This window comes from Equus asinus, chromosome 4 (genome assembly GCF_041296235.1).
Source record: "Equus asinus isolate D_3611 breed Donkey chromosome 4, EquAss-T2T_v2, whole genome shotgun sequence".
NCBI lineage: Eukaryota > Metazoa > Chordata > Mammalia > Perissodactyla > Equidae > Equus > Equus asinus.
The window spans coordinates 60,714,737-60,738,160 of NC_091793.1; the positions used below are offsets into that span (position 1 = coordinate 60,714,737).

The 23,424-nt window shown below is 40.3% G+C and overlaps 1 protein-coding gene across 2 annotated transcripts in view; it reads right to left on the minus strand.

Annotated features, from left to right (window-relative positions):
• UGGT1 (UDP-glucose glycoprotein glucosyltransferase 1) overlaps window positions 1-23,424 on the minus strand; it is a 114,542-nt gene that overhangs the window by 14,868 nt on the left and 76,250 nt on the right. For both annotated transcript variants that reach the window (XM_014857607.3, XM_014857606.3), the window contains 12 exons: window positions 19,716-19,818; window positions 18,753-18,832; window positions 17,549-17,738; window positions 13,096-13,254; window positions 12,489-12,574; window positions 10,642-10,726; window positions 9,409-9,497; window positions 8,798-8,902; window positions 7,233-7,317; window positions 5,769-5,951; window positions 4,540-4,700; window positions 3,367-3,481 (listed from right to left, as the gene is read on the minus strand). In XM_014857607.3, coding sequence (XP_014713093.1) covers window positions 3,367-3,481; window positions 4,540-4,700; window positions 5,769-5,951; window positions 7,233-7,317; window positions 8,798-8,902; window positions 9,409-9,497; window positions 10,642-10,726; window positions 12,489-12,574; window positions 13,096-13,254; window positions 17,549-17,738; window positions 18,753-18,832; window positions 19,716-19,818 — 1,441 coding nt within the window. The remainder of the gene's footprint in view (window positions 1-3,366; window positions 3,482-4,539; window positions 4,701-5,768; window positions 5,952-7,232; window positions 7,318-8,797; window positions 8,903-9,408; window positions 9,498-10,641; window positions 10,727-12,488; window positions 12,575-13,095; window positions 13,255-17,548; window positions 17,739-18,752; window positions 18,833-19,715; window positions 19,819-23,424) is intronic.

A 23,424-nucleotide genomic window follows, 5' to 3' on the forward strand; every position in this document is an offset into this window, starting at 1 on the left:
ATGTACACACATTGGAAGAATAAACATAGTTAAAATGTGCATACTACCTAAAGCAATCTACAGATTCAGTGCAATCCCAATCAGAATCCCAATGACATTCTTTACTGAAATAGAACAAAGAATCTTAAAATTCATATGGGGCAACAAAAGACCTCAAACAGCTAAAGCAATCCTGAGAAACAAGAACAAAGCTGGTGGCATCACAATCCCTGACTTCAAAATATACAAGGAAGTTATAGCAATCAAAACAGCTGGTACTGGCACAAAAACAGACACATAGATCAATGGAACAGAACTTAAAGCCCAAAAATAAAACCACACATTTATGAACAGCTAATCTTTGACAAAGGAGCCAAGAATATACAATGAAGAAAGGAGACTCTTCTATAAATGGTGCTGGGAAAACCGGACGGCCACATGCAAAGGAATGAAAGTAGACCATTATTTTTCACCATGCACAAAAATAGACTCAGAATGGACCAAAGACTTGAAGGTAAGACCTGAATCCAGAAAACTTCTGGAAGAAAATATAGGCAGTACACTCTTTGACATCAGCCTTGAAAAGATCTTTTTGAATATCATGTCTTCTCAGACAAGGGAAACAAAAGAAAAAACAAACAAGTGGGACTCCATCAGACTAAAGAGCTTCTGGAAGGCAAGGGAAACCAGGATCAAAACAAAAAAACAACCCACCAACTTGGAGAAAATATTTGAAAATCATATATCCAACAAGGGGTTAATCTTCATAACATATAAAGAACTCACACAACTGAACTACAAAGAAACAAACAATCCAATCAAAAAGTGGGCAGAGGATATGCACAGACATTTTTCCAAAGATACATAGATGGCCAACAGGCAAATGAAAAGATGCTCAACATCACTAATCACCAGGGAAACACAAATCAAAATTACACTTAGATATCATCTTATGCCTGTCAGAACAGCTATAATCACCAAGACAAAAAATAACAAATATTGGAGAGGTTGTGGAGCAAAGGGGAGCCTCATACACTGCTGGTGGGAATGCAAACTGGTGCAACCACTATGGAAAACAGTATGGAAATTTCTCAAAAAATTAAAAATAGAAATACCCTATGACCCAGCTATCCCACTACTGGGTATCTATCCAAAGAACTTGAGATCAGCAATTCAAAGAGGCTTATGCACCCCTATGTTCAGTGCAGCATTATTCACAATAGCCAAGACAGGAAGCAACCCAAGAGACCATTGACTGATGATGGAATAAAGAAGATATGGTATATATATATATATATATACAATGGAATACTACTCAGCCATAAAAAAAGACACAATCGTCCCATTCACAACCACATGGATGGACCTTGAGGGTATTATGTTAAGTGAAATAAGCCAGACAAGGAAAGACAAACACCATATGGTTTGACTTATTTGTGGACCAAAAACAAACTTACAGACAAAGAGAACAGTTTAGTGGTTACCAGGGGGAAGGGGGTGGGGGGTGGGCACAAGGGGTGAAAGGGTATACTTATATGGTGTCTGACAAATAATAATGTACAACTGAATTTTCACAATGTTATAAACTATTATGACCACAATGAAAAAAATTAGAGAATATTAATAAAAAGATAGAAAGTATACAAAAGAATCAAATAGCAAATCTGGAGTTAAAAAATATAACTGAAATGAAAATTTACTAGAAGGATTCAACCACAGATTTCAGCAGGCAGAAAACAGAATCAGGTCAAGTGAAGATAAGTCAGTTCACATTAACTAGTCTGTGGAACAGAAAGACAAATGAAGAAAAATAAACAATCTCAGAGACTTGTGGGACACCATCAAAAATACCAACATACACATAATGGTTGTCCCAAGAGGGGAGAGAGAAAGAAAGGGATAGCAACAGTACCTGAAGAAATAAAGAAAACTTCCCAAATTTGACGAAAAACATTAATGTACACATCCAAGAAACTCAATGAACTCTAAGTAGGATAAACTCAAAAGAGATCCACACCCAGATATACCATAAGCAAACTGTGAAAAGATAAAGAACCTTGAAACCAGCAAAAGAGATAGTGACTTGTCACAAAGGATTCTCAAGATTAACAGTTGATTTCTATCAGAAACCACAGAGACCAGAAGGTGCTTTCCAAATGGAAGCCACGTGGATGCCAGCTCACACCTACCAAATTAATAGATTGACAACAAGTATTGGCCAAAACGTGAAACAACAAGAATTCTTACACTGTTGATGGGAGTATGAATTAGAACTACTTTAGAAAACGGTTTGGAATTATCTAGTAAAGATAAAGATATACAAATCTGATGATCCAGCAATTCCACTTGTGGTTGTACACACAATTGAAATATGTGTACATGTGCACAAAGACATGCGCATGATCAATCACAGCAGCATTATCCACGGGAGACAAAAACGGAAAACAACCCAAACGTAGAAGAGATCAACGGAATGTAGGACCACCACACACAACGCGGATGAACCTCGCAAACAAGATTGAGCAAAAGAAGTTAGACTCAAAAGAGTGCATCTTTATGATCCCACTGAGATAGGGAGAAAAAAACAGGCAAAACTAAACTATAGTGTTTAAGGATACATGGTTAATTAGTAATTCTACAAAGAAAAGCAAGGGGGTGATTACCATGAAAGTCAGGTACTTCTGTTGGAGATGAAGGGCGGCTGCTGGGATGCTAGTTATGTTCTAGTTCTTGAACTGGGTGGTGGTAAATGGGCACTGGCTTTGTGGAATTCATCGATGCATATGAATATATACATATTTGTATATTTTTATGTTGTACATTTCTCTTTACAGGTGCTATATATCACAATAAACGTTTTAAAATGTTTAAGGTAGACTTAAGCCAAACAAAATACGTGAATCTATGTATCTAAAACACTTAAACTACAATCTTACCCCTGAAAAATGTTTAGCATTAATAAACCGTTATTCAGCTAAACTTCTTTAAAAACACCATGGTTTCCCATAGGAAAAAGGGCAATTGTGATACTATATTCTCTACTGTGAGTCCTGAGTTAGTTCCTAAAGAAGAGAAACAAACTGACCCTAGCAGGCAAAGAAACAAATTTATCAGATTAGCTTGGGTACCAAATTAGAAGATACAGTAAAGATTCAAATAGGCAGCATCCTCCCTTCATCTCCCTCCTCAAATGAACATCAGACCTACAAGGCTTTTCACTACTAAGTCTTCTCTTGAGAGAAAAATATCATATACACACATACGCAAAATTCCTTTCCATGAACAAGACACTGTCCCAACCAACAAAGGAGAGAACTGAGAGCTAAATACTACTTCGCTTTCTAACAACATTGTATACCCATCCCTGAAAGTGTTAACCAAACTTACTTGATCAAGATTTGAAAGGCTGTTAGGATCCTGACTCAGACCTTGATACTGTCCTCTGAGTCTGTCACCAGCAGCTATTTTCCTAAACTTCTTCAGATCCACGACATACAACGCACTGGAGAGAGGAGATCCATTTGTTATAACCAGGGATTACGGCAGAAAAAGCGACCCCAATGAATAAGGGAACAGGTCACTAGGCAAACATTCTGGATGCTCTTTGAAAAGTTGAGGCCTTATGGTGGAGCTCAGGGTCAGTATGTGCTAATTCAAAGATGGCTAAGGAAATTATTTTAAAACCCAGATTCTGCCACCACAAGCTCACTTTGTCACTCTTCCTTCTTTAATTGCCTTCCAAAGGAAATACTCTCTGACAAAAGAAGATTTCTAACAAATGTCAACAGATTAGGTGATAAAATCTATAGTAACTGATAAATAACTATTAGTCAAAGACATCTTGATGATGTCTTAAATGCTGCAGGGAAAAACAATCCCACAGCGTTAAGAGTTGTTTTGGACCAAGAACAGAGTGTAATACTGCCATCACCGTAGCCCAACGTTTACCTCTGCTGGTGCTGCTTTCTACAGCCCCCCACCCTCCACATCTGCCAAACCACACTTTGCCTGGAGAAGATAATAGTGTTCACCAGAAAAGCAACAAACGCATATACTGTTTAACCTAGGAGTTCTACTTCTAGGAATTCATTCTACACATATACTTGAAATATACAAAATAATCATTCACTGCAACATTTAATGTCATAGCAAAAGACCATAAATAACACATATATTGGAATAATATGGAGACATAAAAAAAATAAGCTCTCTCTACATATTGATAAGATCTACTAGCGACATTAAGTAAAAAAACCAAGGCACAAAACTGTAAATAGCACAGTATATTTTGTATAAAAAAGAAGTCATAGTTGTTTATGTAAGAATTAAACTCTGGAAGGACATACAGTAAATTAACAGAGGATGTTATCTGTAGTGGGAGTGGGAACTGGGGAGAAGAGAGACAAGATTGGGAAGATTTTTTTTTCACTGTGTATTTCTTATAATTTTTATTTTTGAACCATATTAATGTATTACTTATTCACAATTTTAAATACACAAAATTAATTTTAATGAAAACAAAACCAAATAGCAGCATTAGGAGTGTCCCTTTTTTGATACCTGATATGATACTTTCGCCCAGCTAAATGACTGGCCCAGTATCCTGATTTCCAGAACCTGTAGCCATCCATTTCTCGTCGGCTATCACAGAAAGGAGTATAACCATAAGGGGCACCGTCCAAATTGAAATCTCTTAACTCTTTCAGATCTGTTCGTACAATCTGGAGGAGAGAAGACCACAAGTCACTGTGTGAACAACCATGCAGACGGAGCATCCTTTAAATAGAGTGCCACACTAGGCCTCACGGAGGCTCTAGCAGCAGACTGAGTCCGAGCCTGGATTCCCCACTCATTAGATGACTGCCCTCACTAACAAGTAAGACACTTAGCCTGGCCCTTGGCACATAGTATTCTAAGTATTTAAAGAGGAAAATAAGGCAAATTTACATTGCTTAGCCTCTCTGCGACTCAGTTTTCACATCTGTAAAACGGAGATGATGCTAGTATCTATCTCAGGGTTGTTGGGAGGATTATGTGAATTAATATATGGATGGACGTGGAAGGATGCCCGGCACAAGGATTAAGTGTGGTTGTGGTAGAATCAGGAAAGCAGGCTTCAGCTTGAGCCAGCTGTCACCTAAGCGAGCCAGATGAGGCAGGGAGGCCCAAAGAGGGGGAGGAAGCCTTTGTCTGAATGACTTTTGCACACATTCCATCACTCCCACTCAGACGATTAACTCAGGTTTCAGGGAGCTCAGGGTCAAGGGCAAGGCTGTAGGGTAGAAGTGTATTTACACTTTTTGAGTTAGTACGCTCTAAAATCACAGTATGTTCCCTTTAATTAAGTCACATCCTGACGGGAGGAAGAATATCTGAAGAGTTCCATATTAGCAAAGTTGGGGATCTATCTACTTAAGCTCCCTCTCTCTCATCCATGTTAGTAACTCCTAGCTTTTGGACAAATAATTGGAGAGGATGGCAAGCACTGTTCAACCTCAGTTTTCCAATGTTTAGTTTGTACATTAAATGAATTAAATAAGATAAAAAACCGCATAGATGCTGTAATCACAACTATGTAAAAAAGGCATAGAAAAAAATATGAAAATGAAATACATCAAATGCAAATTCTAAACGTGATCACATCTGGGTGATGCCTTTCCACATTTTCTAAATAACGTAAAATAAGCAAGTATTTTTCCATAACTGAAAAAAACAAAATCATTTACAAAGGAAAAGCAAGTCTAACGTCTTTAAGACAAACTGTTTAAATCTGGCCTTTAGGAGCTCACCTGATCAGCATCCACAAACAGGAACTTGTCGACAACCAGCGGGAAGAGCACGTCCAGGAAGAGGATCTTGTAACCCCAGATGATGCGCTGCTTCTCAGTCTGCTGATGGAGCCACCGGGGCCATTTGTACTGAACAAGCTCATACTGGAAATTGTACTCGTTTGCCATGTAAGGTATAAACTCCTATTTTTAGACACAGGGAACAACAATCAATCATTTATTTTGATTAAAGAAACCAACTTCATAATGTATGTCGACTGTCGTGACTATGGCACAAGTAAAGCACACTGGCTGTGATAGGGTCTGTAAGGAAGCACGGCACTGACGCACGTGTGACTACGTAAAAGAACGCGTGCCAACTTCTGTCCTGTCCCCACTTCTTATGACTTCTGATCACCGCATGAAATGACAGAAATCTTTAACTGAAGGCTTTTAGATAACTAACTTACATTTGTGTGTTCGTGTGTGTATCTGTTTAAGGAAATGAACTTTATTTTTCTAAATGTGATATCAGTAAAACATTTTTTGAGCTTGAGGTTTTTTTAAAGATTGGCCCTGAGCTAACATCTGTTGCCAATCTTTTTTTTTTCCTTCTTCTTCTCCCCAAAGCCCCCGTACATAGCTGTATATGCTAGTTGTAGGTCCTTCAGGTTGTGCTATGTGGGACGCCACCTCAGCATGGCCTGATGAGCAGTGCCATGTCTGTGCCTGGGATCCAAACCGGGGAAATCCTGGGCTGCCAAAGCAGAGTGCATGAATCTAACCACTTGGCCACAGGGCTGGCCCCTGAGCTTGATTTTAAGCCTTTGTCACGGCTAGGTCTCACCCAGGGAATGACAGTGCAAATCCAAATACTCTGAACAAATTTGTTGCCAATAAGTCTTTCAGATTTGAAATACAGATGCCTTCAGGGGACCAGGAGCGAATTTCTTATCCAAGGGAGATATCACTGAATACATCGAAAGTTGTTTAGTAAATTCTACAGAACAACAGCAAAAATGATGCAAATAAATCGATTTAGATGTCAAATACTGACACAAATAAAGGAGAACACCGTCAAGCGTGTTGTGCGTTTTGCAGATGAAGCCTTCCTTCCTTGGATTACGGGCAGCTGTCGGGACAGAACTAAGCCTCCTCCCCACTGGAACTGTGCTCTACACTACACTAGGACACGCACGCTCGGACGAAGAGAACAGCATTTCATCAGAACAAGACACACACTCTCCTCCCATGTCACCCAAGCTTCCAAAAGGCCACGGTTTTGTGTTTGGTTTCAGAACAACTGTTGCCCCCAAAACAGGCCAGTGTGAAAGAATGATCAACACAGAAATATGCAACTGAATTAGGACAAACTAATAAAAGGAAAATTTAAAAATTATACAGATAAAATAGAGGTAGTAGAAAGCATACTATACTGCACATATCTCCTTGGTAAGAGGTCTTCCTTTTCCCTGAGGAACAAACCTTAAATGTGGGGGACAAATAATTCTTCAAGAACCAGAATTTCACAGGCGTCTTGGTGTTCTTCAGTACTGAGAGCATCATTATGCTGCCAAACAAAAGCAAATAATCATCATCTTCCAATGCCTTTTAAGCTCAGGAAAATCAAGTCAAGTCAATCATGAGACCATGAAACGTTCTTCAGGGCAGAGCTAACTGGTGGCTCAATTAGACAAAGAGAGACGTTTAGTGACGGAAAATTCACTTATTCCTTCCCATAAAGTGATCACTGAACGGGAAAGAAGGATGGTTTCTCACCTATAAACATGCACCTAACTGATAAAGGCAAACGTTTTAATCATATAACATATTTAAATAAACTGCTTCACGAACTGATATATTAATTAGGGTACAAATGAATAGGAGAGGTTATGGTTGACTGACTACATCACTCTAAAAAGAAAACTTGTAAAGCCACAGCAGCTGTGTGTGCCTGCACCGCCTCCCACAGCCTGGACCCGAGGCCCTGCCAGGAGGAGAGCAGGGAGAGGCTAAGGGGGGCAAACGGCTACAGCTGCCTACAGGATTTCCTACACTGAAAACAAACAAAAACAAATTTTGAGTCAAGGAACTTAATTAAATTCAGTTATTACTAACACCTGACGCTATTTTAGGTGCGATACTGCTTCCAAGGAACAGGAGGGCTAAACAGGAGTAAAATGATGTTTGGATTATTTGCTATACAGTCACACAATGCTCAACGCCGGAGACGCGTTCTGAGAAACGCGTCATTAGGTGATTCTGTTGTTGTGGGAACAGCACAGCGTGCACTCACACAGACCAAGACGGTCTAGCCTATACACACCCAGGCTGCACAGTACTAGTCTTACGGGACCTCCGTCATCCATGTGGCACAGCAGCTACGGAAACGTCGTTATGCATGGTTGACTAGACTTGTAGTGGATAGTTGGAAGTAAAAAGAACTCGGGCGTTAGCAAAGTCACTCTCAGGCAGAGGCGCATCGTCATGGCCTTCCTGATCTCTGGCCACAAGGCATTCCTGAGGCCCTGCCCATGGTGACCACTGTGTCAACCAGCCCAAGCCTGTGGCCCCTCCTGGCCCTGGCCGGGTGACCTCAGGTGTGTCCCTCACCTCTGAGTCTCAGGCTGTCTATGCAACACAGGTGTTCTTTTGTGAGAACTAAGATCCCTCCTAGCTCTAAAATCCTATAGATTTCTAGAAGGCAGGTCCATGGCTCTGTTCCACTTCTATTCTCTATTTTAACTTCCTAATTTCTGATTTAAACAATGCTTGATAGCCAATTATACACCATTATTATAATGTGTGCACAGTGATATTAAAGGTTTATAGCCTTATAGTATCTATAAGATGCATTTACTACATAGCTCGACTTCCTGAGGTTAACCAGATCAAAACAAATACAATTATATAGAATAATCTATTCACAATCTTCAGAACTGCTTCAAATACACAGAAGTACAACGTACAGAATCCCATAAAACTTTTCCTCTCTAAATAATAATGTGATAAATTCATTCACATATACTAAAATGATCAACATGACTAACCGAAGAAATCTCTCATAGAGGTGACCAGATGCAACGGAGAAAATATTAATTATGTCATCTTTATCTTGTTTCACTTCTTCAGTCTTCTGTCCTCCCGTAAAGCCCCTATAATGATAAGGGTAAAAACAAGAATACTTGAAATGCTGGTACAGATTCCTGTTCCTTCTCTGGAGGGCAATGCAGAGGGAGTAGACATGAGGGAGACAGCACGAGGCCAGCAAAACCACCCCACAGGATAGATAATGAGGAGGATGCTGCCTACAATGCATCGTGTAGCTTCAGGAACAGACTGAACACAGGCTCTTCCACAGAATGCAGTCCATACAATGGGAAGTAAACTGAGCAATTATCAATCAACTCTCCAAAAAGCAGGCACAACCCAACAAGAGTCAAGAAGCATGGAACAGAAGTCACTTCACCATGAGAGGACATTAACCTCTTTCAGTCAAGAGGCAAGTACTCATCTACTCTAAATATAAGTGCCTGATTTAGCTGTAAAGAGCTGAATCTGAAAGGCACAGACAGCATTATTCTACTCAAAAAAGGGAGGGATGGTGCTTTCATCTCAGTTTTTCCTTTAAACTATTACTTTTCCTATGATGCCAATTTACCATTTGAAGGAGTCCCAAAATCCAGATTCGTTCTCATTGGTTCCATCACTCAGCAGGTCTTCATTCACCATGTCTGCCTTCTTCTGAACCTGCAATCATAGGTGATGACTCATTCATCCTATTGGGTTTAACAGGCATTAAACTGATTTTCACTGGGTGTACACTGAGAGTATTGTCAACATTAGGGAATTAATTCTCCCACAAGCAGGTACAACCCACCCCGAGTCTAGACGAATTCAACAGAAGTATTGTCACGTCTCATGTTAAAACCTTAAGTGAGGAGACAGCAACCTCTTTTAATTAGACAATAAGTGTTTCCAGCTTGAAAAACAGGCAAAGAAACTCAGATTCAACTGTGCAGGAAATACAGCCTGAGTAAAAACAGAAACACAATGCTCCAAGCTCTCCGCACGTTCTAGGGAAGAGCACGGCTGCACGAGTTCTGACTGTCAGCAGCCATTTCCCGCCCCAGCCTTCTCTCGGGATTTACTCACACAAGGACAGGCTGAACTGGCCCTCCAGCACTGGGACCATGTTTCTGCTCAATCATGTGTGTGTGGCCTGCTTTAAATTTTACTGTGTGCAATCATTATTTATCCTCTAACACCTTTTACTTGAACTTAAGGCACTAAGAACCTCAAAATTCTGAGAATACAAAGTAGAAGTGAGAAGAAATTAAATGAAGCTGCCATATATTACTGTTGAAATTTTCACTGGCATTCTCCCCAATTTTCTGAGAATAACATCATCACTAATAATGTGAATTATAGCTATGTAAGCCACACAGTATCCATGAAAACATTTTATGTCAGATGAGACTTGCATTGCTCACTGAGATTACCCAAAAGGTGCAGCCTCTCAGTTGAGGAAAGCCACACACTCATTTACAAAAGACGTGCTGCATTTGAAGTAGCATTCCTGTAACACTACCGAAAATTCCAAAGGTGAACTAAAGTCTGGGGCGGGTTTCCTTTTTCCCCCTCAGATTTACTGAAATATAAGCGACAAATAACACTGTAAATTTAAGGTGTGCAACATGACGATCTGGTAAAGGCACATACTGAGACATTATTACCATAATAATAGCATCATTACTGGAGTTAACACATTCACGCCCCCTCAGAGTTTGGGGCTGGTTTCCAGATACCTATTTTTACATAACAGTTACTGAGTACCAGATTACTGCTGCTTTCACCAACTATAATAGAGTGCCTGCCTTAACATACTGCTCACCTTCACTTTAATAATTTTGCTCCTGAAGTTGTTGAGGACAACAACAACTTCATCGGCATCAGGCGGAGAATCTGTACCGTCGTGGCTTAGAAAAGACAGGAGAACGTAAGATAGAGATTACAAATCACAACCTTCAAAACACAGTAAATGGTCCGACATCAATCCCCCATATTAGTCCATCATCTTTATCATAAAGAAGTTCTCAGAACAAAGTATTTTCTCACAACCTGCAGGAAGCCCTTTAAGGTCCACAGCAACGCTTGTCGAAATCTATCCTTCACAGTGAGCAAACCACTCAGTCACAGCCCAAACTCCGTTCCTGAGTCCCCCTCAAATTACCTTGCATAGAGAAGCTCCCAGTGCTGGCAAGCTTGTGATGAGATCTTAACCACCGTCTGTATGCACAAGGTCTGAGCCAAGTACAGTGCTTTCAATAAAAGAGTGCCTGGGGGCACGGGCCACGCTGACCAGTCACCAGACCCATCGCCTCTACTCGTTAACGGGCAAGCAGCAACACATGGCCCCGCTGCAGCTTTGGAAAGGCATCTCCCCTCCCCTTCATCAGGAGGCACACAACCCGCCAAGCCTAGGCCCCGTGTTCAGCCTGGTGCCCGCACTCCACAGGAAGAACTACAACAAACTCTATCTGCAGGCGGACGGGGCGGAAGAGGAAGAATTTTAAATAACATTTCCCTACTAACCAGCCATAATGCCGAAAATTTCCAGTCATCAATTTTCAAGGTGTTAACTGCGAAAGCCAAGATAAAACAGGAATTCCCTGGAATCACTGCCATCCAGCAGAGTTCTCAGGTAAAGGTAAGATTCTGATGGGGGCAGGAGACACTAGACACTGGGAATGCCCAATGGGAAGCACGGAAGGAAGAGGGCCCAGATTCCAGAAGGAGACGGGTCGGGGGAAAGAGTGGCCAAGAAAGGGCACGCAAAAGAGACAGGGTTTAGAAGGACAACAGATAAACTTTTTATGACAGACTAAAATTTGGTAAAACCATATTTGGCAAAAATATTATTGGGAGGGAAATCTACTACTTATAATGAAGATGTTATTAGAATACAAAAGTCTTCTATTTCCTAGGTAAGAAATATGCAGAAATCCACATTGCTTTCCACGTGTCAGGTAGGACGCCATGGAGCTCAGATGAGGACACAGCAGGAGGATGATTTCAATAAACGCTAATGGAAATCATTCCCTAAATACATGGACATAAAGTCTTTTCACATAGCTTAAAACTAATTTAAATTGTGTTAAGCAGAATTTAGAACACAGTTTTTTAAAAGGCAGTCTAATTTTCTTAAACTAATAGTCAGTTGCAGCAAACCTTAAAGCAAAACCCTGGCTGCTGACGGAACGCTCTGGGACTATTTCCATACGACCTCAGACAGAAAAGACCAGTGCCAGCACCAAGGGTCCAAGGCCAAAGCTGACATGCACTGTGACTCTGCAACTCACTCAGCGGCCAGCAGACTATCTGGGTAGAAAAGCCTGACTGCTCTTCATGTCTTTTCTCCTTTCTTGAAATGACTCAATTTCTCACCTGCCTAGGTTTTCATCACAGTGACAGAATGATTTGATTCTGGGATACCATTAGCACAAAGGAATGACTGAAGAGTGAAATTTGACTACACTTATTAGTATTTATACCACTTATTATCCAACTATACCTTGACAATTCTTCTATATTTAATTTCCTGGAAAAGCATTGTTTCATCACACATACAAGTCTAAATTAAATTCTTTTTGCCTGGCTAACTGCCGGTGTAGTATTCAATTCGAGCTGATTCTCATTGCAAAATGTTCTGAAAAACGCCTCTGCACCACTGAAGCCTACCTGTAGACCCTATAGATATCCTCCGAGCGCCCCTTCCTTAGCCTGAGGATCCAAGCGCCCGGGTTGGCTTTTAACTGGAAGTAGCCCTGGGACAAGAAGAAAAGACAAATTTCAGTTCTCTCTGAAATATCAAATGTTGTTTCTGAGGGACAGTTATTTCTTTTTCTAAATTAGAAATTAGATAATTTACCTGCATTCTAAATTAGATAGTTAACAAATCAGTGCAATTCTTAAAAAAAAAATCTACACATTAGAACCACCAGCGAATACAGGCCACTCAGGCCGAGAAGCCTGCCTCTAGCCGCACTTCAGGGAAGCATCAACATGCGACGTGCCAACAGCTAGCTGCAAACTCCACACGAGAGAAAAACGCTGTCAGCTCATAAGCAACGCATTTCCAGGGGCCCATCTGGGCAGAGCAGAATATTGTAGCATGTTGTCTTCTGACACGTAATTCCAGTCTACGAGTTTAACTAATTTTTATATTGACCAAATTCAGTCAGCCATGAATTTTAATCTCATGTTCAGAACGCTAATTGCCCATCATAAATAATAGTGCCCAAATGAATGTGACTCAGTATCCCCTCCTGATGGACTGGTGATTTACCAGATTGGCCATCACGATGGTGTCCACGATGACTGGGCTGGCTGAAGTTCCCAGAGTGAACTGCAGTCCTCTCGGGGGCTGGCCTGTGGTGATGTCATAGCAGTGACCTTCCAGTAAGAGGTACTCCAGCTCATATTCAGCAGCCACCACGCTGTCCACCTGCAATTTCAAAATCAAATCACTTGAAGACTACGCAGCAACAAAAAGAAACCAACTACGATATATGCAACAACATGGATGAATTGCAAATGCATTACACAAAGTGAAGGAAGCCAGACATAAAGGGCTACATACTGTATGATCACATTTATAAGATATTCAAGAAAAGGCAAAACTATAGTGACAGAAAACAGACCAGCCACTGCGCTGGGCTGGGGCAGGGGGCACTGCCTGCAAAGAGGAATGAGAGAACTTTCTGGAGTGATGGAAATGCTCTACATCTTGATTGTGCTGGCGGTTAACAATTGCATATAATTTTAAAAACTCAGGTGGGTTGGAAAGAGAGTCAGGAAAAAGGACACAGAAAAAACAATAAGGAGGTTATTCCAAAAGTACAGACAAGAAGATAAGACTCCGATCCGGGAAGGTGATACGGGGAAAAGCACACCCAATAAACTGCTGAAAGAATGTATGGATCTAAAAGCTAAATAGTGGAGAAGACAGATAAAGACAACCCCACAAGGATTAACTTATATGAGAAATAGAGAGAAACAATGAGAAAGAGCAGAAAAACATCAGAGAAAAAAATGCAAATTCATCTTGGCCTTGGAATATAGCTGAAAATATTGCCATTCTAAACGCAAATCCCCAAAATGTAACGGCTACATAATGGCATAAACCATTCATGTTCTGCACCAACTGCCTAAACTATTGCTAATTCCTTGCAGAAAAGACGGTAGAACCATAGGGTCTCAGGACAGCTTGGCTTCAGCTACTTAAAGAGTTTCTATCCCAGGCTTGTTCAGACTTGGTTTGGAACCCTATCTACTGCTAATAATGTACTATTTGAAGCTGAACATGTTACTGCAACACTAAATTCTGAAAGTCCAATAATAAGAGCTTAGAAGTAAACCTCCATATGCCCACAAAGTCCTGGGCTCTGTATTTTCAGTGGAGTGCAGACAAACTGGAGGAAGCCTAAGAAAGAGCAGCAAAAACTCTGAAGATATGGAAGAAACCTGGTTTGCATTCGATTCTATACTTCCTTGAACTGTTCTTTAGTGCTTTTCAGGGCCATTTTACAATCCCTTCAACAAAAGCTGGTTCCTCAAGGGCACAGACTGTATTTCCTACTTATTAAAAGTATGATGGATAGGACTAGGGTGGGAGCAAGGCAAGTGTATGTACTCTCTCTCTCCCCCTGCCCCTAACTTAGCACCTAAGGGATTATTCTTAAAGAAACTATTTCACCTAATGAAAAAAAGGCTGAGAAGTCCTTTGGTAACTATCGTCAAGATTCCTGTCTCCCACTTCCCAAGAAGACAGAACCAGGAAACAGGCTTCAATTGAAGCAGGAAATATTTGGGGCAGATAGAGAGACAAATGTCTTAAAAAGGAAGGAGGCTCTGAGACATTATAAACTCCTTGAAAGTAAAGACAATGTCTTTTTTTATTTATTTTTTTGGGGGGGAAGATTAGCCCCAAGCTAACATCTGCTGCCAATCTTCCTCTTTTTGCTGATAAGCCTGGCCCTGAGCTAACATCTGTGCCCATCTTCCTCTATTTTATATGTGGAACGCCTACCATAGCATGACGTGCCAAGTGGTGCCATGTCCACACCCGGGATCCGAACCGGCGAACCCAGGGCCACCGAAGCAGAACGTGCGCACTTACCCACTGCGCCACCGGGCCGGCCCCAAGACAATGTCTTTTACTTCCTCTGTTAACACACTCTGAGCTAGGCACAGAGAGTGAGGACTAAGGAGAGGGATGAGTGAAATTACACTTATGAGCTCTCCATCTTGGAAGACAGATTAGGGGAAAAGGACCTTAGAGACTCAAAACACAATTATATGGAAATAAATGAAATCGAGAACAGAAAAACAATAGAGCAAAAGCAATGAAACCAAAAGCTGGTTCTTCGAAAATATCAACAAACTGACAAACTTTCAGTTAGACTGATGAGGAAAAAAAGAGAGAAGAGCCAACTTACTGAAATCAACAAGGAAAAGGAGACATCACCACTAAACTTAAGTATAAAAGACTCTAAGAAAACGCCATGAATAACTGTATACCAACAAGGCGGAGAAGCTAGATAGAAGGGATAATTCCTAAGAGACACAAACTCCAGAAACTGACTTGAGATGAGAGAGAAAATTGAAATAGATCTATAACAAGAGAGTGAATTACTAATTTTAAAATTTCCCAATTAGGCAAGAAAATTAAACAAAAGGCATCCCGACTGTAAAAAAAGAAGTAAAGCTACCTCTATTTGTAGATGATGTGATCTTATACAGGCTTGTATACTAAGAACTACAAAACGCTTTTGAAAGAAAGACAAGACATAAATAAATGGAAAGACATCCCATATTAGTGGATCAGAACACTTAATACCACTAAGATGGTAACACTCTCCAAATTGACCTAGGGATTTAATACAATCCCTAGCAAAATCCCAACAGCCTTTTCTGCAGATATTAACAAGCTGATTCCAAACTGCAAAGAATCCAGAATAGCCTAAACTATCTTGAAAGAGAAGAACAAAATTGGAAAACTCACTTACCAACTTCAAAACTTACTACAAAGTTACAGTAAACAAGACAGTGGGTCTGGACAGACACATAGATCAACGAAATAGAATTGAGAGTCCAGAATTAAACCTTCACATTTAGGGTTTTGGGGTTTTTTGTCTTTTTTAAAGATTGGCACCTGAGCTAACACCTGTTGCCAATGTTCTTCTTTTTTTATTTTGCTGCTTCTTCTCCACCCCAAAGCCCCCCAGTGCATAGTTGTATATTCTAGTTGTGAGTGCCTCTGGGTGTGCTATGTGGGACACTGCCTCAGCATGGCCTGCTAAGTGGTGCCCAGGATCCAAACTGGCAAAATCCCAGGAGGGTGAAGTGGAGCGCACGAACTTAACCACTCAGCCATGGGGACGGCCCCCACATTTAGGCTTAACTGAACAGCGACAAGGGCACCAAGACCATTCAACTGGGAAAGAACAGTCTTCTCAACAAATGGTGCTGGGACAACTACATACCCACACTCAAAGAATAAAGCTGAAACCCCACCTCACACCATACACAAAGATTAACTCAAAATGAATCAAAGGCCTAAATCTGAGTTTAAAATTTTGAAAAGTCTTAGAAGAAAACATTGGAGTAAAACCTTTGTGACCCGGGATTAAACAATGGTTTCTTAGATGTAACACAAAAAGCACAAGCAACAAACCTGAGAACCTGAGAACTGCTGTCTCTGAAAAAAATAGGTAAATTAGACTTCATCAAGATTAGAAACTTTTGTGCTTCAAACAACATTATCCAGAAAGTAAAAAGACAGCTCACGGAATGCAAGAAACTATTTGCCAATCATATATCTGATAAGGGACTAATATCCAGAATATATAAAGAGCTCTTCCAATTCAACAAAAAAAGACAAACCAATTTTAAAAAATAGGCAAAGGATTTGAACAAACATCTCTCCAAAGAAGATATACAAATGGCCGATAAACACATGAAAAAATGCTCAACATCATTTGTCATTAGGGCAGGAATGGAAAATGGTGAGGTCACTTTGGAAAATAGCTTGGCAATACCTCAAAAGGTTAAACACAGAATTACCATACGATCCAGCAGTTCTACACCCAAGTATGTACCCAAGAGCAATAAAAGCATTTCCACAAAAACTTGTACACGAATGCTCATAGCAGCATTATTCATAACAGCCAAAAAGTAGGAACAACCCAAATGTCTACTGATGAATGGAGAAATAAATGGTGGTATAGCCACACAATGGAAAATTACCTGGCATTAAGAAGGAATGAAGTACTAACATATGCTACAACATGGATGAACTTTGAAAATAATTTAAGTGAAAGACGCTAATCACAAAAATACATGATTCTATTTAGATGAAATGTCAGAATAGGCAAATCCATAGAGACAGAAAATAGATTAGTGGTAGCCATGGGCCAAGGAGAATGGGGAGTGACTGCTAATGGGTATGAAGTTTCTTTCGGGGGTGATGAAAACATTCTAAAATTAGGTAGTGGTGATGGTTACACAACTCTGTGAATATACTAAAACTACTGAACTGTATACTTTAAAACAATGATTATAGTATGTGAATTAGATCTCAATGAAGCTATTTTTTTAAAATACAATTATACCTGAGAACTGCTGTCTCAGAAGCACAGCCAGACTGCAATCCAGCCTGCTCAGTCACAGACTACCACCACTACATCTTTAACAGGTTTTACACACGATTTGATCCTTGGAAGCAATGATATTCTTACCTCTTCTAAATAAATATTATCAAGATCATATGGTGTCCTGACAGACTCTACCATCCAACTCTCAGGTGTGTTCAAATTCAGAGTGAACAGAGGAGACTGTGGCATATCCAAAAATTTTGCTATTGGACCCTTGGCAAAGCTATTGTCTGAAGTGAAAGAAATCTCTGGTTCCAAGACATAACGGTAAAAGCTGAAATTGAAAAGGAAAATGTTAGTTTTTTTTAATGCAACCACAGTCCTTGAGTTTACAGTGATCCACACAGGTAAACAACTGGCTTAAGACAACCTAGATTTGGAGGGGTAGCCTTCCAGACTGAGAAAAGTGTTTCCAAAACCATCTCTTGATCTAATTATACCTTCTGTGGTTGTTGCAGATGCAAGAGAAGAGCAAGAGGGACAGGATTGAGAGGGGAGGCCATTCTTTCCTGTACTGCTGTGGGTGGCTGCTCTTGCGGTCGCGAGCATTTCCTGACCGCGTGTCTCCCTTTGGTGAGAAAAATTAGTTTTTCTCTTAAAAACAAAGTCCTAAATGGTGACTGGGTTCTCAAGCGAGCCCTGAAACCACTATACGTCATAATTGAAACCTTTCTCCTATACAAAGACAATGGTGAGAGCTGTCACTTTCAAACACTATTTCAGTTCACAGAACACAGTACATTTGCAAGTGAGGAACCTCTCATAGCCCCAACACGTGCTACACTATTACTATTAACTGCTTTTTATCTAACTTTTTCATAAATGACCACTCCAAAGCTAAGCCTGCTCAACTTCTCAAGAAACATGCAAATGAGCCTCAGCAGGCTTCTGATGACATAGTCCACTAGAAATGACTGTTCTTCTAAGATGAAAAAGGAGAGACAAGTGTCTTTCTGTACCAAAACACGTTTGAACTAGATAAATTAATAGTTACATTGATTCAAATGTTTGAAAACTAGAAAATAATATAATCCTGCCCAGAAAAAACAAAAAGACAGACAAGCACAAAAGCAAGTAGCCTGAGTTCATGCCACCTAATCGCGCCCGGGCCACACTAAGTTCTTAGAACTTCTGATTAGAGCAGAAACTTAGCAAAACTGCACATTCAAGTAAATGATTTTTTCAGACATGACATCCCTCTGTAAACACATTTGATCCTTAACGCTCAACATCAGCTTTCAGGTTTATCATTTTTTCAATTGGTGACTTCTTAAACAGTTTGTTTTACCTTTTTAGAGGCATGTCGGAAAGCTTAGATTGGCAGTTCATAAATACTCTTAGATTCATGTTGATCAGCTGAGTTAAAACCTAAAAGAGCAAACCAGACGACAAAACATAAAATTTTTCCTATAGAGAAAGTGACTAATATTTGAGGCAAAATATTTACATTTTCTCTTCAGAAATTTATCACTTAACCCTGAGTTAAGAGAGAGAACATTTCTTAATATCTCAAGAAAAGATGCTAAGATAACAAACGCCATAACGTCTGCACTGGAAAAATTTCTGGAAAACACAACTCTAGCGCACAGTCTAATCACAAGTCCATATCACTTGGACAAACACCTGAGAAGGGGGCTATTGCAAATCACTGCTCCCAGGAAAGCAACAGATGGAGAATGGACAGCTGTCTACACAAGGAAAACTCTAAAGGTTCCTCAGGGCAGCTTACGTACTAGAGTAAGAAGAAAACATATACATATACCCACAAAAAAGGTTCGTTAATTATACTTTGATAAAACTTTACCCTTAAACAAACACTACTCAAAAAAAATGCTGAGGCAACTGTGTTTTGGCAGAGCTCTTCTAAATTTTTACAAATTTTCTTAAAATTGTAATATCTTATACATAGTTAAAGGACATACTACAAAAAAATGCTACTTAGAAAAAAGGAAAATGATAAAGCAGAATTCTTTTACCATTTTACCTCCTCACCAGTATAAATTAAAATATGGCATAAATCAATTTAATTCAAAGACATTTTGCTCTGATAAGGACGATAACTATTTTTCTTAATTACATGAAATAACCAACCAAAGGTTCTGAAGTTGTTTTCAGAGCCACCACCCATCTTTAGGAAGGCCTTTGCTCTGCCCAAGGTGCCCTGCAGCATTTCCAGGGCCCTTTGAAGATGATGAAGAGAACAACGACACTCAGAGTCACAGGGCCTGCGACCACCTGCAGCCGTCCCTACCAAAAGCAAGGGGGCGAGTCTCTGTGCTTCCCTGGTGACGGGGTCAATGACAGCCACGACATCAAAGTACGTCTCCCCTTCCTTCGGCCTCAGCTTAATTGCACTGCAGAGATCAAAAAGATAAAACATGAATCTGGAGGAAAACAGGAAACAGTTTTTCGGGTTTTTTTTGATCCAACATAACCTATCAGCCCTCTTAGCATTTCAGGAAAAATTTGAGATCTAGAACAACAAGGCTACATGGTGATCAACTGTGATCACGTCTTCCTCAAAGTCTGCAAAACCCTCTAAAGACTCAGGTTAACTCAAAATGGATTGAAAGATTTGTGTTAAGAGAAGAAAACTAGCTTGAAATTGCATTTAACCAAAAAGTGCAAAAAGCTTCTGACATTTGTTTTTGACAGTTACAGAAAATTATGACAATTTTTATTACTTGGCAACAAGGCTATGAAGAGAGAAGAAACACACTGATTTTTTTAAATAATAAAATAAACATTAGAACATTATAGAAAACTTGAAAAAGAGAGAAAAAGGAGAAAATAATCATAAAATCTCACCATCCCAACTCAACCACTTTGTGGCATATTTTTATGTAGTCCTTCTTAAATGCCTATCTAAAGATCAGCTGTATCTACAGAATATTTGCAATTTTGTAACAATTTCCTTCCTTCTCCCATCACCTTGTCGTAAAGATTTTTCCATATTGTTACATATCAAATACCCTGAATAAGAAATAATCTTCTATTTATGAAGGGACTTTGCCACAGTTTACTTAAGCTATTTCTGATTGCTGGACATTTCGATGGCTTTCAACCTGTAAATAACCTTGCACAGCCAGCTTTTTTCAGACCTGTAAATTTCTTTAGCGTCAACAAAGTCCTAGATAGGAGATTACTGATTTTTTGTGGCTGATATATATTATCAGTCACTTTTCCTGAAGAACTAAACAAATTTACCAGGCAAAGAAACGAACTTCACCACATCCTGTCAGCATTAAGCTATACGTATTCCGCCTGTTCTGAATAAGCGAAAACCAACAGCTAGTCAGGTTTCGGTCTGTACCTCTAGGATTTCTGGGGAGAACTGCATTTTCCCATAGGTGAGCTTCCAGTTGCATGGCCTCCTTCTGAAGTCACATTGACTTAGGTGACTTAAGAAGAGCAGGAGCCTCTGATACATTTTTAAAAGGAATAAACTTGCAAGGACTTAAAAATACACCCAATTTTCCAAAAATATTAATTGCTTAAATCAATGCTTATCCTTGTTTGCTCTGAACAATATTTTAATGGAATTTCAATGCTAACCACTACTTTTATGCAAGAACATTTACCCAGTGGGATGAAAACAAAAGTGCAAAATAGAACATAACTAATAAAACTGGGTAACTATAATTTAAATGGTGATAAAGGCTGTTTCCAATCTTAACTGCTTTAGAAATAACCATTGGAACAGCTCTGACTGCATGCAGCAGATGCTTTCAATTTTTCATATTAACATTTCCAGGCATCAATAATTATTCCAATACAACAAAAGTTTTTTTACTCTAATACAGCTGTTCTCAAAGTATAGCTCCAGACCAGCAGTATCAGCTTCACCTGGGAATTTGTTGGAAACAAGCTGGCAAGCCCCACCGCAGACCTACTGAATCAGAAACCGTGCGGTACATCCAAGCAATCTGCATTTTAACAAACTCTCTAAGCAGAAGGCAAAGCAGGAGAGCTACCGTCCTTGGATAACATGGACCTCTGTGCTACTCTAGAATTCCAAAAGGAAAAGCTCCTAAGAGAATAGCATCATACAAACTCTCACAAAGGGAACAAGGAGAGGAGATCCAACAGTCCTCTAGAGAGAAGAGCATCTCATCAGGCCTGCCCAGGGCAAAACCTGTAAACCTGGCAGGTTTGGGACAGAGTCCTGTACGACACGTTCATGTTCTGAGCCAGTGTTCTAGGTGATCCAGAACAAGCATACCCAGAAGCTAACTCTGTGAGGTCTTTTAACCACCTCAATATCTTTATAACAAAAAAGAGGGCAGGACAAAAGCCAAAAAAAGAGCAATACAGTCACGTGTTGCTTAACAATGGGGATACATTCAGAGAAATGCGTTGTCAGGCGATTTTGTCATTGTGCGAACATCATGGAGGGCACTTACACAAACCTAGATGGTATAGCTACACACACCAAGGCTCCAGGGCACTAATCTTATGGGACCACCATTGTAGATGCAGTCCGTGACGGACTGAAACATCGTTTCACGCGCACGTTATGTGGTATTGGTGTGGAAATTGAGAACATATATATAAACGAACAACATCATGTTTACGTATCCTCACTGTATTGTCAGAGAAAAGACCAGGATAAGGCCAAAAGCGACAGACATAGGAACAAAATTTGGGGATCAGGCACATTTCCGAGAAGCGAGCAGAGCAAATGTCAAAGGACACAGTGCTGCACCAATCCCAGGAGTCACCTGGGGGCGTCTCGTAACGATGCAGGCGCTGACTCAGCAGGTCTGGGCTGGGGCCAGAGACCCAGCATTCCCACAAGCTCCCAGATGATGCCCTGCTGCTGTTCCATGGACCACATTTTTAGGGCAAGCGTATACATAACCAATAATTCAGACCGTTTTGCTTCTTGCATAAATAAGAAACTTCTGATTTAAACATAACAAACACCCATTTGACTAACAACCCCAATGAGAAGAATTTCTCTAAGTATAATTTGTATCACAATAGAACTTGTAATTAGGGTATTTTAATTACATAAAACTCCTGGGGAAAATGATGTTCTGAAAAGGGAAGAGTTCTTGCTCAGTACTCACTACCCTGGCTATGAAAGGCAAACAACATGGCAGGTCAGTTAGGAAATACGTTTGCTGCAGTAGTAACCAGATGATGAGTTACTTCCTGAAAGTACACAGAGTGATGAGAAGATGGGTGCTAATGGGCAAAATCCAACTAGGGGTATTAGCAGGGAGCCACAGAAGTCTTCACCCTCTGGCAACAGAAGAAATTAGGACACGCAGCCAGGGAGAAAGAAGAGGGTCTCCATTCCAGCCTGGATTTGATCCCCACAAGGACCGGCTGTGAGAAAGCACAGGTCAGCTAAACCAAAGTCGAACCTTACAGACCATTTGAATCAGAATGACCGAGGAGCAGGGTGCAGGCTTCCCTGTCGAAAGCCGCCCTGGTGACTCCAGGGCGCAATCCGGATATACTCCTGCCCCATAAGGCGGGGCCACATCCATCAACTGCAGGCTTCTTCCTAAAAACAAGTCAGTCTTAAGTCTAACCATCAGGAAACAATCCAGACTGTGGGACATTCCACAAGACAACTGGCCTGGACTCTTAAAAAAGCCACTGTCATAAAAGACAACAACAACAACAACAAAAAGCACGGAACTGTGGCTAAAAAGACACAACAGTTAACTGCAATGTGTGATCGGAACCAAAACAAAAACAAAACAGTTGTAAAGGGCCATTACTGGGGCACGGGGGAGATTTGAACCTGGATTGTGCATTACTTAATATTACTGTGTCAAGGTTAAACTGCTGAGGTATGCTCACAGCACTGCGGAGGAGCTCCCAGTACTCAGGAGACACATGCTGAAGGATTCAGGCATGACGTGTAACGACGTCTGCAACGACCTTCGAATGGTTCAGAAAAAATGTGAGTGCGGGTACGTTTGTACAAAACATAGATATACATC